Source organism: Salpingoeca rosetta (assembly GCF_000188695.1).
Source record: "Salpingoeca rosetta unplaced genomic scaffold supercont1.31, whole genome shotgun sequence".
Taxonomy (NCBI): Eukaryota; class Choanoflagellata; order Craspedida; family Salpingoecidae; genus Salpingoeca; species Salpingoeca rosetta.
In genome coordinates this window covers 295,991-314,170 of record NW_004754903.1, presented here as the reverse complement: position 1 = coordinate 314,170, position 18,180 = coordinate 295,991, and the positions used below count along the sequence as shown (strand labels likewise).

At 56.6% G+C, this 18,180-nt stretch overlaps 4 protein-coding genes across 4 annotated transcripts in view; 1 reads left to right on the top strand and 3 right to left on the bottom strand.

The window, feature by feature from the left end:
* PTSG_09731 (ABC transporter) overlaps positions 1-1,975 on the top strand; it is a 10,274-nt gene extending 8,299 nt beyond the window's left edge. The window contains exons 20-25 of the mRNA XM_004989029.1: positions 236-325; positions 562-618; positions 786-853; positions 1,004-1,105; positions 1,296-1,366; positions 1,584-1,975. Of these exons, the coding sequence (XP_004989086.1) occupies positions 236-325; positions 562-618; positions 786-853; positions 1,004-1,105; positions 1,296-1,302 (324 nt within the window). The 3' untranslated portion in view covers positions 1,303-1,366; positions 1,584-1,975. The remainder of the gene's footprint in view (positions 1-235; positions 326-561; positions 619-785; positions 854-1,003; positions 1,106-1,295; positions 1,367-1,583) is intronic.
* A 100-nt stretch (positions 1,976-2,075) lies between these two features.
* PTSG_09730 (uncharacterized protein) lies at positions 2,076-8,408 on the bottom strand (the record flags this gene model as incomplete). Its single annotated transcript, XM_004989028.1, has 6 exons — positions 8,262-8,408; positions 7,945-8,016; positions 7,714-7,782; positions 7,430-7,504; positions 7,100-7,168; positions 2,076-6,143 (listed from the first exon to the last, which is right to left on the bottom strand). Exons 1-6 carry the CDS (start codon positions 8,277-8,279, stop codon positions 2,076-2,078), a joined length of 4,371 nt encoding a protein of 1,456 aa, XP_004989085.1. The 5' UTR covers positions 8,280-8,408.
* Positions 8,409-9,465: 1,057 nt separating this feature from the next.
* Positions 9,466-15,047, bottom strand: PTSG_09729 (uncharacterized protein; the record flags this gene model as incomplete). The annotated part of the gene is made up of 5 exons (XM_004989027.1): positions 9,466-11,298; positions 11,343-14,192; positions 14,358-14,426; positions 14,778-14,849; positions 15,024-15,047. 5 exons carry the CDS (start codon positions 15,045-15,047, stop codon positions 9,466-9,468), a joined length of 4,848 nt encoding a protein of 1,615 aa, XP_004989084.1.
* Positions 15,048-15,518: 471 nt separating this feature from the next.
* PTSG_09728 (ABC transporter) overlaps positions 15,519-18,180 on the bottom strand; it is a 10,021-nt gene continuing 7,359 nt past the window's right edge. Inside the window, exons 17-25 of the mRNA XM_004989026.1 lie at positions 17,879-17,956; positions 17,485-17,560; positions 17,248-17,327; positions 17,031-17,120; positions 16,786-16,842; positions 16,553-16,617; positions 16,297-16,399; positions 16,101-16,171; positions 15,519-15,878 (exon numbers count right to left, since the gene is read on the bottom strand). Coding sequence (XP_004989083.1) covers positions 15,710-15,878; positions 16,101-16,171; positions 16,297-16,399; positions 16,553-16,617; positions 16,786-16,842; positions 17,031-17,120; positions 17,248-17,327; positions 17,485-17,560; positions 17,879-17,956 — 789 coding nt within the window. The 3' untranslated portion in view covers positions 15,519-15,709. The remainder of the gene's footprint in view (positions 15,879-16,100; positions 16,172-16,296; positions 16,400-16,552; positions 16,618-16,785; positions 16,843-17,030; positions 17,121-17,247; positions 17,328-17,484; positions 17,561-17,878; positions 17,957-18,180) is intronic.

Below are 18,180 nucleotides of genomic sequence, written 5' to 3'. Positions count from 1 at the left end.
TGTGTGTGTGTGTGTGTGTGTGCGTGCATACGTGTGTTGTGTGTGTGTGTGCGTGTGTGTGTGTGTGCGTGTGTGTGTGTGTGTGTGTGTGTGTGTGTGTGTGTGTGTGTGTGTGTGTGTGCGTGTGTGTATGTGTGTGTGCAAGCATGTGTATTACGTCGCTTGCGCGGAGTGTCACACCACGGCATAACCCCATCACCGTTGCCGCCACCAATCTGTATTGCTTGTGTGTCAGGATCCAACGCTGTTCAGCGGGACGGTGCGGTACAACCTGGATCCCTTTGAGCAGTACAGCGACGCCGACCTCTGGGCAGCGCTTGAGACAGTCAGTTAACAGCACACCAGCTTTCTTGCTTGTGTGTGTGTGTGTGTGTGTGTGTGTGTGCGTGTGTGTGCGTGTGTGTGTGTGTGTGTGTGTGTGTGTGTGTGTGTGTGTGTGTGTGTTTGTTTATGTGTTTGGGTAGGTGGCATGACGCCACAAAGGTCATGCTGCCATCACTCATGCCATGACCCTATGACACGTCTTTTCTCTTCTCCATCACGAATTGTTTGTCACAACAGGTGCAATTGAAGGAAAAAGTGCAGCAGATGGATGGCGGTCTGGAGGGACACGTGCAGGTCAGCCGCTCAGCTCCCAGCGGTGCACGGTGGTGTGGTCATGGGGCGGTGTGGATATACAGATGTGCACGTGCCGTTGACATATCTACCGCCGTGATCTGTTGCCTTGTTGTGGCGTCTCACCCGCCATCGCTTGCACTCTTAACAACATACACACGCGTACACAGGAGCAAGGCTCCAACTTTAGCGTCGGCCAGAAGCAGCTCATCTGTCTCGCGCGCGCTCTCCTCAGTCAGTCGCACGACACGTGCACTGTGTGTGTGTGTGTGTGTGTGTGTGTGCGTGTGTGCACCGAAGTATCAAGAAGGGTTCACGTTCAGTCCCGCAATCCACAGGCCAACTCACTTGGCAATCTTCTCCTCCTTCCACCACCACCACCACCAAGGCGGACCAAGATTCTTGTGATTGATGAGGCGCGGCCCCACGTGGAGGATCCGCCCGATCGCCTGATCCAACACACTCCCGCCGCGAATTCAAGGATTGCACCGTCAGTGTTGTGCGTGGTGTGTGTGTGTGTGTGTGTGTGTGTGTGTGTGTGTGTGTGTGTGTGTGTGTGTGTGTGTGTGTGTGTTGGATTGGTGGCTTGCTTCTGTGTGCGTGACCTTGCTTTCTTCATCACGCTAGCAACGTGCAACAGCTCAGCTCAAATTCCCACGCCCCTGCCTTGCTCTCGCCAGGTGCTGACAATTGCACATCGCCTGCACACCATTATGGATTCCGACATGATTGCCGTCATGGACGCAGGAAGGTGAGGGCATCAGGGTGCTTGCTTGGCGCTGCCCTGCTGTTGACAACAAGCCGTTGCAAGACACACGCATGTGCACACAATCAAGCGCGAAGACCTAAGTTTATACTCACACACGTTGATACACACACGCACACACACACACACACACTCACACACATAAAACTCACCCCCGCTTCCCTTCATCTACTTTCACATCCCCCCCCCCCTCTCGCCCCAGGTTGGTGGAGTATGACCAGCCGTATGCGCTGCTGCAGAGAAGCAACAGCCACTTGTCGCGGCTGGTGGCGAGTGTGGAGGCCGACAGCCACGCCGCCCTGGTCAACGCAGCAAAGCGGCACCACTCCATCGCCATTCACGACACCCCCACAGTAACCAGCATCGTGTAGCGTGCACCCGAGGGGACTCTTCTCACACACAACCTCCTCCAATCAGCCCGTCGAGGCTAGCTTGCATGCTGTGGGACTTTCGATCTTTATTTCAACTCGCACACCGCATACATACACACACACACACATTCATGACAAGCGAGTTCTTCAGCGTAGGAACATGACCCTCGACCACACACACGCGCGCACGCACGCAAAATACAAGGAAACAGTTCAAGTTGGATCCACAAAAAGCACACTGATCATAGCGTAGGCACAATGTATAACACACACACACACACACACACACCAAGAAAGCCTCCCCCCCCCTCTCACACGTGTCCTCAGGCGCTGTACGTGATCAGGTACTCTGGGTAGGCCTGCTGCAAGTCGTAGATGATGATGGCCTTGTGAGTGGCCGTGACCATGCCCCCAACAGAATCGAACCCTGGAGACTGGTGCTTGATGGACTGGTCGCAGTTGCTTCCGCGCTCCTCAACCTTCCCAGCCGCCACGCGTGCAATGAACACCTGTCGTTTCGTCGGGTCGTCAGGGCACACGTAGGCGTAGCCACGGTCGCTGTATTCCATGAGCTCGGCGAAATAGGCACCGCGGCCAAACAAACCGGCAGATGCATAGCGGAAGTCAAAGTTGGTGTCGGCGATGATGGCGGGATCAACGGCGCCAGTACCGTGGAACATGTGCTTTTCGTTCGCGCCAATGCTGTGACGATTCAGCACGTCACGCTTGTGAAAGTAGCAGTCCCACAAGTACTTGTTCTGCACGCGCTCCACCTTGAGCACAGTTTTCGTGAAGCCGCCTCGTGAGAAGATCTCCACCACGTCCTGATACTCCTGCGTGCCTGCAGGCACCGGTACCACCTCCACGCTGCGAGGATCCTTCATCGTCGTCCACGTGCGTGGCACCTTGATCTCCTCGACCAGCTTCACCATCGTGCTGTTGATCTCATGGAAGGCAGACTCAGTCACGTACTCGAGGACAATGTTGCCAGCAGGGTTCACGCGGATCTTGGCACCGTGCTTGGCAATGGCAGCACGCACATCCTTGTGGTCAAGAAGGCGCTCGTTGTGCTCGCGGTCGTTCTCAAACAACTTGATTTCCGACTGTTGCCACATGTCGTGCAGTTCGCTCGTCCACTTGTCCTTCACTGCCTGCACCTTTGCCCTGGGTCCACACAGCACGAAGCCTTTCTTCGGCAGGGCTGCCGTGGATGTGATGGATGACGGCTTGGGCACGCTCCCGCCAGTCTCCGCCTCCTTCACAGCCTTGGGTTCGCGCACATTCACAATGCGCGCGCTGCTGCTGCTGCTGCTGCTGCTCGATGCAGATTGGCCCTTGGCTGATGACATGTGCGTCGATGATGAAGACTGCGAGCGCTGTGCACGCTGCTGCGCCTGTGCGAGCGCCAATGCCTCCTGTCGCCGATCCTCAAACAGCGGCGGAAGCGGCATGGCTTCTGTCCAGCGAACGCGTTGGATTCGTCGCTCAAAGTTGGACTTGGCGTTGCGCTGCGTCATCTTGCCAAGGTTCACAAAGTACACGGGATACTTCTCCCCCTCAGGAATGTGCTTGGAATCAGAGCGAACGCCGCCACGGTCACCGCTGATGCGGAAGTCATCTTGACGACCCGCCCCGTGTGCCTGCTCAATCTGCACCTGCTGGTCCCAGTCGTACATCACCCACTGGTCGCGCTCATGGAACCGCCACATCCACACGTACTCTGGCTTCTCCAGCACACGTGGGACATGGTACGAAGCACTGCTGCTGGTCGTGCTCGTGCTGCTGGTCGTGCTGCTGCTGCTCTTGCCGCCAGCACCGTCGCGCTCAGCAAGCGCCTTCACAGCCGCTGCAAACGCGCTTGCCTTGGCTTGCATTGCGTCAAACAGCACAACGCGCTTGATGTTGCCCAGGCTGCCGCTGTTCACCGACGCCACCACCGCCTTGACAATCTCCCGCGTTGCCTCTGCTTCTGGCCATCCAAACACGCCAGACCCAATCGCTGGGATGCCAATGGAGCTCACATCAGGGAGGCGCCCAGCAAGCCGGATCGCCTCTTGCACACACGCGCGCAGCGACGCACTCAGTTGCGCCTGAGTATCTCCGCCAAACCCGAGCTTGGGCAGCGAAGCCAGGAAAGACGACAACATTGATTTGCCACCACCACTGCCGCCGTCACCACTGTAAATTGGCGCCACGGCGTGCAGCACGTGCTTGATCTGCGTCGACTTGGCCAAGTCACCCGACGAGGTGTGGCGTGCTGTGCCTGCACGCACGCGGCCGTGCGCGGCCACAGACTTCTGGCACTCGTCCGAGAACTGGAGACCCGCGGCCTTGGCGATGGCGAAAGCAATGCCACCGCAATGCATCAGATCCTCGTTTGCAGCGTTGACAATGGCATCAACGTGCATGCCCTTGAAATCCCCGCACAGGACTTTGAGCCCGATAGCAGTGTCGGTCCCACCAGCAACGTGGGCCATAAGAACTGGGGTTGCAGCAGGGGTTGAGACCTTGGCAGGTGTCGATGGAGTTGAGGCGGCGGCGTGCTTGGAAGCCTGCTTGCTGTCTGCCTCAAGCATCTTGTGCGCGTCACGTGGGCTCAGCACGACCACGCCCATGTCACGTGCGTTCCTCATCAGGCCACGCCCCTCCTGGCGTTGGAACACGCCAAGCTCGGCCGTGTCGAGCTCGATGTTCTCCGTGAGCATGTCTTGCTCCAGCTGCTGCAGCTTCTGCTCGGCCATCTTGTGTGCTGGCACCACCACATCCTTTGTGCCAACCAACCGGGCCACCTCGCGCGACCCAGGGTTCTTGGCGTCCTGCGCGCCACTGTGGATGCTGATGTTCACGTCAGGAAAGGCACGCGCCACTTGATCGCGAAGCTGTGTGAGGGCTGTGGAGTTGCACCGCAGGAGGAGGGCCATCCTCATGATGCTGGACGAAGCATGCAGCTTGTACGTGAGCGGTCGAAGCCGCTGCTCAGCTTGGTCCAGCCGCTTCTTTGCCTCCTCCACCGCTGCCTCTGCCCCAGACAGGAGAAGCGTCTTGTCGTGCGCGCGATAGTGCTCATTCACGTCGAGCTCGAGCAGCGACGCCCTCATCGTGTTGAACGTCTCCTTCTTGACGCGCACAGACGCGCTGACAAACGTTTGTATGAATGCGTCGACGCGCTGGGCCAGGCGCTCGAGGTCCTTCCGCGCATCAGAAGGGCCTGTCAGCTGGACGCGGACAAAGTCAGCGTTGTCACCGCCGCTGTTCTTGTTCGAGCCGCCCGCGGGCCCTTTGCCCTTGCCCCTTGCCTTGCCTTTGCCTGTTGGGTGGGTGAAGAAGCTGGAGAACACCTTGAAGAGGATGTAGGGGAACTCCACATCTGACTCGGACGCAGCCGCGTGCTTCTTGGGCTTGGTGGGCTTTGGAGGCCCGACGCCAAGGTCGTCGTCGTTGTCGTCGCTGGCGTCGTCGTCCTCGCCGTGGGCCTCAGTGTCGCCGTCCATGTTGCCAGTGGCGTCTGCGTTGATCTGTCGAACCGCACGGCGCAGGAAATGACACAGCGCATGTGCCAGCTGCCGTGATGGTTTCTTCGCCTTCCGCTTGAGCACCTTGATGTCCTGCAGGTATGCTGTGATGCGTTTGGCCGCCCTTTGCACGCTGGACGCCGGGCCTCTCACCGTCATCACCGGGCCAGGAAACTCGACAGTGAACTTGGTGTTGGGAAACTGGTTGGCAATCATGTCGGCCAGCGCGGTTGTGGCGGCGCGAACAACAGAGATGAGGGCGCGCTCGTTGTTTGGCAGCGGCACGACCTGCGTGGTCACGGCCTGTGCACGCAGCACGGCCTCAAGCCGAGGCAGCACGGCAACAGCGTCGCCATCGTCGCCCTGGTACGTGAGATCGACGGCGCCATCATGGTAGGAGATGATGATGTTGCTGCGCTTGGCCAGGTTGAGTGCCTGCGTGTTTTCCTTGAGCTCAGCGAACGTGCACCCCTCAACTTCCACGCGGTCGCAAGTGAGGTTGTGCTTGAGAAAGCTTTTGAACTGGTTCTTCACCACTTCGCGCTCAGCCATTGTTGCGCCCGTGATCACAATTGCCCGGTTTTTCCTGTCGATGGTCCAGGACATGTCCTGGCTGACGGCGTCGGCAATTTCCCTCAGCTTGGCGTTGCCAAAGGTGTTGACATAGTACATCTTCCCAGGTATGGGCGTGGGGACGTTCGTGACACCACCGTCAGGCGTCGGGGCACTAGGTGCCCCGAAGAACCTGGGCGGCTGCGCAGGGAAAGGGGGCTGAGTTGCATGCTGACCAAAACTGGGGCTCTTGGAAGGACTTTTGCCAAACATGGAGGGGCTCTTGGGAAACATGGGCTGAGGCTGTGGCTGTGCGCGCATGGCATCCTATGAAAGTGAATGCAACAACAAAGTGTGTGTGTGTGTGTGTGTGTGTGTGTGTGTTTTGTGGGTGAGGGGTGAGAGGTGATGTGTTGGGATTCCCATGGTGCGTGAGAGAGAGGGATACAGGCACACACACACACACACACACGCACACACACACACACACGAACAACACATACACAGTACAAACGCACACCCCAGCCATATCACACACACACACATACATACCCGCTGAGGATGAAGCCGTGGACAGAATTTCTTGGTGCAGTTGGGGTCTTGGAAGCACACTGGGGTGCTCTGTCAAGCATGGCACGCAGAACAATCGTGAGCGCCGCCTTGTGCGAGTGTGTGTGTGTGTGTGTGTGTGTGTGTGTGTGTGTGTGTGTGTGTGTGTTGCATGAGGGCGCTCCTCCCAAACTCACACACACACAGAAATAGACCCACGAACGAACACACACACTCTCTCTCGCGACGTAGAGCTTAAGATAACGTGCTATTGGTGCGTGGAAGCAAAGGCAAACGAACCTGCGGCTGCAGCATGTGCTGTTGCTGCTGCTGATTCTGCACAGAGAAAGAGGGCTGAGTTGCATGCTGACCAAAACTGGGACTCTTGGAAGGACTTTTGCCAAACATGGAGGGGCTCTTGGGAAGTGTGGTCGGGCTTTTGGGAAACGTGGAGGTCTGGGGAAACATGGACTGAGGCCGTTGCTGTGCGCGCATGGCATCCTGAAAGTTGTCACAGCAAGACCGTCGCATGTGTCATGCGTGACCAAGAGACAATTGAGAATGAAGAAGCAGGTTGCGCAACGTTTACACAGGAGCAGGCAAGCACGTATGCACGAAGGCGCAAAGGTAACGAACGCACACGCACACACACACGCATGCACAAGCACGCCTGCACACACATACACGCATGCACATGCACACACACACACATACACACATACACGCATGCGTACCCGCTTGGGATGCTGCCGCTGGCAGGAGGCGTTGGTGCATTTCTCGTCATGGATGCACAGCGTTTGAGACTGGTAAGGGTGGATGTCGGTGCGGTTTGAGGCTGCGTGAGAAGAACGCTTCGTACCTGCGTTTCACGCACGTGTTGGCACGCTCAACACTTCACATGCACACACACACACACACACACACACACACACACACACACACACACACACACACACACACACGCGCGTGCGCGCGCGCGCACGCACACACACACACACACAGAGCACAACCCTGCCTGTCTTGTTTCGTGCGCAGGCGCTGCCAGGGAGCAGAGGTAAACAAACCTTTTTCGCCGCAGGGTGGATGCGATCGCAGGTGGAGCTCGAGCAGTGCCGTCCACGCTGGCACTGGAACTTAAGCTGTGTCACATCGGGTGTCAGAAGCAAATGAGAACAAAGCGGCGGTGACAACGGCCGACACATGAAAACGCTCAAGGACACACCAAAACCTCACAGCCGAGTATGTCCTTGTGTGTGGCTCAAAGCAGAGAGGGTGGTATGTTTTGTTGGCGACAAGCCAAGGCGTACACAGATGCACCATCGTGTGGAAGCCACTACGAAACACTCACCGGCGCAGGGTGCACTCGGGGGCAGGACGCATTCGTGCAGCCTGAACCAAAATCACACTCCACGTTCTTCTGTGAACCAGAATGTCGGCATTGCATGAATAGATGAGTGGGACAGGCAGGTGAGCCGTTCACAAACATGCGGGAGAGTCCATGCGCATTCTGCGCACGCATCCTGTTGCACAACGCAACACACACACACACATACACGCATACACACATGATGGGACTTGCCTCATCTGTGTGGACATAGTAGCACGCGCTTGTCCGACAGACCGCCTTGGAGCCGTGTGGGCAACGCTGACCCTGCACGCAGACACGCAGACACGTAGACACGAAGAGAAAAAGCAAACATCGTGTCAGAAGGCTGCATGAGCAGTAGCACGTCCAATGTGTCCTGATGTCCTGATGTCCTGATGTCCTGATGTGACAACACACACACACACAACTGTTGTCCGGACACCCCACAAGCCAGCTCAAGAGAGGCACGAAACCAAAACGATGCCGTGCATCCTAACCAGAGTCAGAGGACCATATGTGCATCTGCCTACCTTTCGGTGGGGAGGCATGCTTCCAGTCCTCGAAGGGAGAAGAAGGGAAAGGACACGCGATTGATCGCAGTGTGGGCAGAGCGTGCAGGTGTTGTGCTTGTTGTGCTTGTTGTGCTTGTTGTGCTTGTTGTGCAGTGCGACGCGAACAACAGGACCAAGAAAACACAGACAAGGAGAAAGTGAGGCTTGTGGTTGTTTGTGGGTGGGTGAGGCGCAAAACAACAAGAAGCAAAGCCAGCAAAGCAAATCAGTGACACAACCAACGAAATGATGACTCAGCGCTGGTCGTAGATTGTGGTGGATACGAACATTGTGCCGGGAACAATTTGAACGCCTGCCTGCGCTGGGGTGAAATGACGAACAAGAGAGAGAGAGAGAGAGAGAGAGAGTGTGTGTGTGTGTGTGTGTGTGTGTGTGTGTGTGTGTGTGTGTGTGTGTGTGTGTGTGTGTGTGTGTGTGTGTGTGTGTGAGTGAGAGAGAGTGTGTGTGTGTGTGAGTGAGTGAGTGAGTGAGTGAGTGAGACAGACAGACAGACGGACGGACGGACAGACGGACACACAGAGACACACATCACACACACAAAAAGAGGCACACACAGACACACAAACTCACAGACACACACAAGTCACGTACGCTATTACCGTCACACAGCATACCCACACGGTTGGGGCTCCATTTGCAGCACCACACAAGCCAAGTCACTTCAAATTACATTCAACGGCAGTTGTATTGGGTAGGTAAACAACGACAAATGACGCGCGCCCACAGCAACGCACACACACACACACACACACACACACACACACACACACACACACACACACACACACACACACACACACACACACAAAAGGAAACAGGCACAAGCCACAGAACAACAAGGAGGACAGGCGCAGATGACAGGCCATGTCAATGCAAGCAAGAAGAGAAACGAAACGCAAAACGAGATGAGAAGACACGCACACACACACACACACACACAAGCACCAAACAAACAAGGAGCGAATGGAACACGAGGCTTTCAAAACAAAGGCAAAAACTCCACGCAAACACCAAGCGTATGAAGAAATGTAGGAAGTCACACGATACCACATGCAAAACAAAGCAAACATCAAACCCTTTCCATTCAAGCATTCACACACACGCACACCAAGTACACACACGCACACACCAAGAAAGCCTCCCCCCCCTCTCACACGTGTCCTCAGGCGCTGTACGTGATCAGGTACTCTGGGTAGGCCTGCTGCAAGTCGTAGATGATGATGGCCTTGTGATTGGCCGACACCGTGCCTGTAACAGAATCGTACCCATCAGAAGGGCGAACAATGGAGCTGTCTGACGATCGCTCTTCCACTTTTCCGGCCGCCACACGTGCAATGAACACCTGCCGCACGCCTGCTCCGGTGCCATAGCGCGAGGAGAAGTGGTTCATGGTGGGGGGCTGCACGGGAAAGGCATAGCTGTCGCTGTAAGACATGTACTCGGCGAAATAGGCACCGCGACCAAACATGCCCGCGCGCGCGTGGCGAAAGTCGAAGCTGTCCTTGACAATTTTGTTCGGCTCAACACTACGGGTGCCGTGGAACATGTGCTTCTCGTTGGCGCCGCCACTGTGGCGATTCAGCCATCTGCGCTTGTCGAAATAAGCATCCCACAAGAACTTGTTCTGCACGCGCTCCACCTTGAGCACAGTTTTCGTGAAGCCGCCTCGTAAGAAAATCTCCACCACGTCCTGATACTCCTGCGTGCCTGCAGGCACCGGCACCACCTCCACGCTGCGAGGATCCTTCATCGTCGTCCACGTGCGTGGCACCTTGATCTCCTCGACCAGCTTCACCATCGTGCTGTTGATCTCATAGAAGGCAGACTCAGTCACGTACTCGAGGACAATGTTGCCAGCAGGGTTCACGCGGATCTTGGCACCGTGCTTGGCAATGGCAGCACGCACATCCTTGTGGTCAAGAAGGCGCTCGTTGTGCTCGCGGTCGTTCTCAAACAACTTGATTTCCGACTGTTGCCACATGTCGTGCAGTTCGCTCGTCCACTTGTCCTTCACTGCCTGCACCTTTGCCCTGGGTCCACACAGCACGAAGCCTTTCTTCGGCAGGGCTGCCGTGGATGTGATGGACGACGGCTTGGGCGCCTTGCCAGTGACGTACGGTGTTCCCATTTCTGGCTTGCGCACATTCACAATGCGCGCGCTGTTGTTGCTGCCGCCGCTGTTGCTGATACCACTCGATGGCATCGGTCGCGCCGCTGACGATGAAGTGGTCGAGGCAAAGGAGAACCAGGACGAATGATGTGCACGGCGCTGCGCCTGTGCGAGCGCAAGCGCCTCCTGTCGCCGCTCCTCAAACAGCGGCGGAAGCGGCATGCCTTCTGTCCAGCGAACACGTTGGATGCGTCGCTCGAAGTTGGACTTGGCGTTGCGCTGTGTCATCTTCGCCAGGTTCACAAAGTACACGGGATACTTCTCCCCCTCAGGAATGTGCTTGGAATCAGAGCGAACGCCGCCACGGTCACCGCTGATGCGGAAGTCATCTTGACGACCCGCCCCGTGTGCCTGCTCAATCTGCACCTGCTGGTCCCAGTCATACATCACCCACCGGTCGCGCTCATGGAACCGCCACATCCACACGTACTCTGGCTTCTCCAGCACACGTGGGACATGGTACGAAGCACTGCTGCTGGTCGTGCTCGTGCTGCTGGTCGTGCTGCTGCTGCTCTTGCTGCCAGCACCGTCGCGCTCAGCAAGCGCCTTCACAGCCGCTGCAAACGCGCTTGCCTTGGCTTGCATTGCGTCAAACAGCACAACGCGCTTGATGTTGCCCAGGCTGCCGCTGTTCACCGACGCCACCACCGCCTTGACAATCTCCCGCGTTGCCTCTGCTTCTGGCCATCCAAACACGCCAGACCCAATCGCTGGGATGCCAATGGAGCTCACATCAGGGAGGCGCCCAGCAAGCCGGATCGCCTCTTGCACACACGCGCGCAGCGACGCACTCAGTTGCGCCTGAGTATCTCCGCCAAACCCGAGCTTGGGCAGCGAAGCCAGGGCAGACGTCAAGAATGATTTGCCACCACCACTGCCGCCGTCACCACTGTAAATTGCGCCACGGCGTGCAGCACGTGCTTGATCTGCGCATCGCGGCGTCCGCAAAGCGCCATAGAGGTTCCCACAGCCGCTGCAAACGCGCTTGCCTTGGCTTGCATTGCGTCAAACAGCACAACGCGCTTGATGTTGCCCAGGCTGCCGCTGTTCACCGACGCCACCACCGCCTTGACAATCTCCCGCGTTGCCTCTGCTTCTGGCCATCCAAACACGCCAGACCCAATCGCTGGGATGCCAATGGAGCTCACATCAGGGAGGCGCCCAGCAAGCCGGATCGCCTCTTGCACACACGCGCGCAGCGACGCACTCAGTTGCGCCTGAGTATCTCCGCCAAACCCGAGCTTGGGCAGCGAAGCCAGGGCAGACGTCAAGAATGATTTGCCACCACCACTGCCGCCGTCACCACTGTAAATTGGCGCCACGGCGTGCAGCACGTGCTTGATCTGCGTCGACTTGGCCAAGTCACCCGACGAGGTGTGGCGTGCTGTGCCTGCACGCACGCGGCCGTGCGCGGCCACAGACTTCTGGCACTCGTCCGAGAACTGGAGACCCGCGGCCTCGGCGATGGCCAAAGCAATGCCACCACCATGCATCAGATCCTCGTTTGCGGCGTTGACAATGACATCAACGCGCATGCCCTTGAAATCCCCGCACACCACGTCAACTTGAGCCGGCCTTGAAGAGCTGGAGATATTCGCTGTCAGCACGTGGACTGGTCGGGTTGCCTTTGCCGTGCACTGTGATAATGCTTGGTGAATATCTGCCTCGAGCATCTTGTGCGCGGCACGTGGGCTCAGCACAACGACGCCCATGTCACGTGCGCTCCTCATCAGGCCACGCCCCTCCTGGCGTTTGAACACGCCAAGCTCGGCCGTGTCGAGCTCGATGTTCTCCGTGAGCATGTCTTGCTCCAGCTGCAGCAGCTTCTGCTCGGCCATCTTGTGTGCTGGCACCACCACATCCTTTGTGCCAACCAGCCTGGCCACCTCGCGCGAAGGCTCTTGATTCTGCAAGCACGGCTCCGCCCGCACTCCAGCATTGGCCCCAATCGCATCCTCGAGCAAACTCTTCAGGCGGCCAACATTCTTGGGAAGCAGAAGAGCACTGGCAACGATGCTAGTAGACGCAAGGAGTTTGCGTGTTGTTGGGCTTGAAGATACGCCGCTGCCAAGAGTGGGTGGAAGGGACGTAGCACAACTTGCCTGTCCGCCAGGCGTTCCAGTGCTGCCATTGTCACGTTGAAGGAGTTGCCTGGCCGTATTCACGCTTTGCTTGGCTCCTGACAGCACAATGCTGCAGTCGTCGCCGACCCATTGCGCGGCCACGCTGTGCTTGAGAAAGACGGGTTTGAGCGCGTTATACAGTTCTTTGCTGGGTGCTGAGATCGTTTGGGAGGTGAAGTCATGAATAAAGTCTTGCACGGTCTTGGAAAGCCGCTCGAGGTCCTTGCTTGCTTCGGTTGGGCCCGTCAAGTGCACGCGCAGAAGCGAATGCATGACTCTCGTTTCAGCGACGTTGAACGCAATCAAGACACGTGGCGACTTCTTGCTCTTGCCTGGCGACCCCTTGTGCTGCACAGACTTGTGATTGCCTTGCTTGAATCTGGTGTTGAGCTGAGAGACTTTTGCCTTCAGCAACCTCTCCAGAGCAGCTTGCGCCGTGGGACCTGGGTGTGGGGCGCTCGTCTTGTGAACGACCACACCCTTTAAAAACGCCGTGATTGCTGCCGCAGCTCTGCCCACTTGCGTGCTGGGCCCGCTCAACGTCATAACTGGGAGGTCGCTGTGCCGAAACTCAATGTTGAGCTTGGTCTGGGGAAATTGCGTGGAGACATACTCAGGGAGAGCGGGTCGCACAGCCTTAATCACGGGGATAAGGGCGCGTTCGTTCGGGACTGTAACAGTTTGGGTCACAATTGCTGGGTGCTGAGGCGGGTGCTGAGTTGGGGTTTGCAGCAGTTCCTTGATGCGTGGCAGGGCACCCAGAGACCGCTGATTTGTGGAGCAATACACGAGCGTTGCCTTGGCCTCACCGACGAACAGCGTCACGTCATACTGCTTCGCACAGTCATTGGCAGCTTGATTGCGCTTGATGTCGGCCTTGGAGAGGCCAGGCAGCAACACATCTTCAGACTTGACCAGCTGCCGGACGAATGTTTTGCAAGCCTGAGCAGCGCGTTTCCGAGCAGCAGCTGTACCTCCGTTGATGAATACACGCTGAGTTCGTGGGTCAACGGACACAGCCACGTCGGGAGCAGCGGCTGCAACGGTCACTCTAAGCCAAGAAGCACCGGCGTCGCGCAAAAACAAGCTCTTGGGTGCATCTCGGATTTGGACGTGTTCACGGTCGCGCTGTTCGGCTGATGACGCGATGAGCAGCTCCTTCACTTCAGCCAGCACCTCCTCAGGTGGGCGCCGCACTGCATCCCAGTACACCATGACGACCTCCTCATCACTGTAGAAGAGTGCGATGTCATTCTGCTTTGCGAGCTGGAGTGGTGCCTGATTGCGTTTGAGGTCCTCCTTTGAGCGGCCAGGGAATGGAAATCTTACGCATGATACGAGGTTGAAAACTGTTTTGCACAAGTCAGCAGCCTTGACGCGCTCTTCCGCCGTACCGCCGCGAATATGAACTTGCTGCCTGCGTGCATCAGCAACTGTAGTGATACTGTTGTTTCCGGTCAAGTTCGTAATGATTGCTTGCAATAATGGTGCGCCAGCCTGTTGCAAGAACCAGCACTTGGGTCTGTCCCGAAGGTCGACCATCGGATGCAAGAAAAAACAACCCCGCTTTTCGCACATGTGCCTGAGCTTGCAGATCTGCGTGCGTGTGTGTGTGTGTGTGTGTGCATGCGCGTGTGCGTGCGTGCGCGTGTGAGCGTACGTGTGCATGAGCGTGTGTGTATGCGTGCGTGTGGGAGGATGTCAGTTTCTCGCTCAAGCATCGTTTTGTTCACGCTTCTGAAGGAGAAAGACCACACTTACCGGTGGTGGGTGCCGACGCTTACAATACCTCCGCTTGCACAAGTGGCCGAGGTCACAGTCTTCATCAACCTTCGGCGTGATGTTTTGGTTGGATGGGACAAATAGTTGGTGCTTGGTGAGGATGTGATGGAGAGAGAGAGAGAGAGAGAGAGAGAGAGAGAGAGAGAGAGAGAGAGTGACAGAGAGAGAGAGAGAGTGACAGAGAGAGAAAGAGTGACAGAGAGAGAGAAAGAGACAGACACAGACAGACAGAGACAGAGACACACAGACAGAGATAGACAGACAGAGACAGAGAGACAGATAGAGAGAAGTGTGTGTGTGTGTGGCGAGAGGGAGGGCACACAAATACTCATAGACAAACACAAGCACCTACACACACACATACACACACACACACAGAGAGACAGACAAAGCACTCACCTCATCATGGTGTATGAACCCACAAGCAGCCTTGTGGCACGCCGACTTTGTCTTGAACTTGCAGAAGGCAGCCTGCAAAACGAACATGTCGTGATATCGAGAAATCGGGTGAGATGGGGTGCACTAGGCAAAGGATGTGTGATAGACAGATAACCCAAGCTCATCAAGCAAGCTCGATCGCACAACCGGCCACTTCATCATGGCCTTGGCAGCACACACACACACAAAAGGAGGCAGCGATCGAACCTTATCCGCATGAGTGCGTGGCATGGCTGGCTGGGACAGGGAGGGAGGCAAGGCGACAGCTGACTAGCCGATCGTGTGCGTTTGTTTGTGTTTGTTCTTTGTTGCGGACAGCGAGGCGGTCTGGTGAATGCGGCTGTTGTGCTTCTTGTGTGCGTGGCCTGCTTGTGCACTGCGTGTCAGTGCGAGTGGCCTCACACTCCACTCACGCACAAACAAAGAGAGGCTAGCCAATGCGCACGATAATTTTTCCAGGTGAAGCCGGTGGATACACGCACAATATGATTCGCCGGTCTGCCGGGAATTTTTGAATGTGTGTGTGTGTGTGTGCGTGATGAAGATTGTGTGTGTGTGTGTGATGAAGATTGTGTGTGTGTGTGTGATGAAGATTGTGTGTGTGTGTGTGTGTGTGTGTGTGTGTGTGTGTGTGTGTGTGTGTGTGTGTGTGTGTGTGTGTGTGTGTGTGTGTGTGTGTGTGTGTGTGTGTGTGTGGTTGTCAGTTGATGAAGGCCTCAAACGAGCCCGCGTCAGTCCCACGACAGTGTTGTTTCGCGACATTTACTGTTGCGACTGGCTGTGTGAGAGTAAGAACAAAACCAGAACCACGCACTAGCCGAAGGCAGACCAAGCCTTCAAACAGACATCCCAACGAGCCTGTCCTGAATGGTTCGCACGCCCGCGCCTGTACGCTACACGATGCTGGTTGCTGTGGGGGTGTCGTGAATGGCGATGGAGTGGTGCCGCTTTGCTGCGTTGACCAGGGCGGCGTGGCTGTCGGCCTCCACGCTCGCCACCAGCCGCGACAAGTGGCTGTTGCTCCTCTGCAGCAGCGCATATGGCTGGTCATACTCCACCAACCTGGTGCAGGGGGGGGGGGGTGTGTGGGGTTGAGGGTGTGGAAATAGATGAAGGGAAGCAGGGGTGAGTTTTATGTGTGTGAGTGTGTGTGTGTGTGTGTGTAGCAACGTGTGTGAGTATAAACTTAGGTCTTCGCGCTTGATTGTGTGCACATGCGTGTGTCTTGCAACGGCTTGTTGTCAACAGCAGGGCAGCGCCAAGCAAGCACCCTGATGCCCTCACCTTCCTGCGTCCATGACGGCAATCATGTCGGAATCCATAATGGTGTGCAGGCGATGTGCAATTGTCAGCACCTGGCGAGAGCAAGGCAGGGGCGTGGGAATTTGAGCTGTTGCACGTTGCTAACGTGATGCAGAAAGCAAGGTCACGCACACAGAAGCACGTTGAAGCAAGCCAGCACACACACACACACACTGACGGTGCAATCCTTGAATTCGCGGCGCAGAGTGTGTTGGATCAGGCGATCGGTCGCGTCGTCCACGTGCGCCGTCGCCTCGTCAATCACAAGAATCTTGTTCCGCCTTGGTGGTGGTGGTGATGGTGGGAGGAAGGTGATTGTGAAGTGAGTTGTCGTGTGAGTTTCTGACATGAACGTGAGACCATTGTTGATATCTCGTTGCAGACACGCACACACAACACACACACACACACAGTGCACGTGTCGTGCGACTGACTTGAGGAGAGCGCGCGCGAGACAGATGAGCTGCTTCTGGCCGACGCTAAAGTTGGAGCCTTGCTCCTGTGTACGCGTGTGTGTGTTGGTAACAGTGCAAGCGATGGCGGGTGAGACGCCACAACAAGGCAACAGATCACGGCGGTAGATATGTCCACGGCACGTGCACATTTTGTACATCCACACCGCCCCTTGACCACACCACCGTGCACCGTCGGGAGCTGAGCGGCTGACCTGCACGTGTCCCTCCAGACCGCCGTCCATCTGCTGCACTTTTTCCTTCAATTGCACCTGTTGTGACAAACAATTCGTGATGGAGAAGAGAAAAAGACGTGGTCATGGCATGGGCAATGAGGGTGTTTGTGGCATCATGCCACCGACCCAAACACACACACACACACTCACGCACACACACACACGCACAAGCGCACATACACACACAAGCAAGAAAGTTGGTGTGTGGTGTGCTGCTAACTGACTGTCTCAAGCGCTGCCCAGAGGTCGGCGTCGCTGTACTGCTCAAAGGGATCCAGGTTGTACCGCACCGTCCCGCTGAACAGCGTTGGATCCTGACACACAAGCAATACAGATTGGTGGCGGCAACGGTGATGTGGTAATGCCGTGGTGTGACACTCCGCGCAAGCGACGTAACACACATACTTGCACACACACATGCACACACACACACATGCGCACCTGTGGGATGACACTGATCTTCCGGCGGACGTGGCTGAGCGGCAGTTTCGTCACATCCACGCCGTCAATGTTGATCGTGCCTGCAATGGTGATTTGGCCATAGCCAGCAGGCACACACATACACACACACACATGGGGAAGAAGCAGCGACTGTAAGGTCTCTTGACAAAACCACGAACACACGAGCAAACATTCACACAATCACACGCCACTCCAACACTACATGTCATTCCCAACCTTCGACGATGCTGAGGCGGAAGAGGGCTGCCAGGATGCTGCTCTTGCCAGCGCCAGTCCGCCCAACAATGCCAACCTGACACGCGCAAACATCAGCAGCAGCAGAGTGAAAAAAAAAAAAAAAGAGTGGAGAGCACATTTGGCGGGGTGAGATGAGACGTGTGCACAATGGAACGCTTGGATGGGGTGTTCTCACACAGTTGCGCATATGTACACACAAAGACACACATTCACGCACACACGCACGCACGCACGCACGCACGCACGCACACACACACACGCACGCACGCACGCACGCACGCACGCACGCACGCACACAGACACACAGACACACAGACAGACACAGACAGACACAGACACACACACACACGCACGCATGCGTTATTGGGTGCACCTTTGCTGCAGGCGGGATGACCATGGAGAGGTGGCGGAGGGCCGGCGGCAGCTCCTCTGCATAGCGCATGCTCATGTTCTGATGACGGTGGTGGTGGTGGTGACGATGATGATTATGGCAGCAAAGCAGGGGAGAGTCAACATGTGAGCAGAGCAGCCCTTCACGTCTGTGCACAGGGAACTACAACGGCGTGCACACACACACCCACACACCCACACACACACCCACACACACACCCACACACCCACCCACACACACACACACACACACACACACACACACACACACACACACACACACAC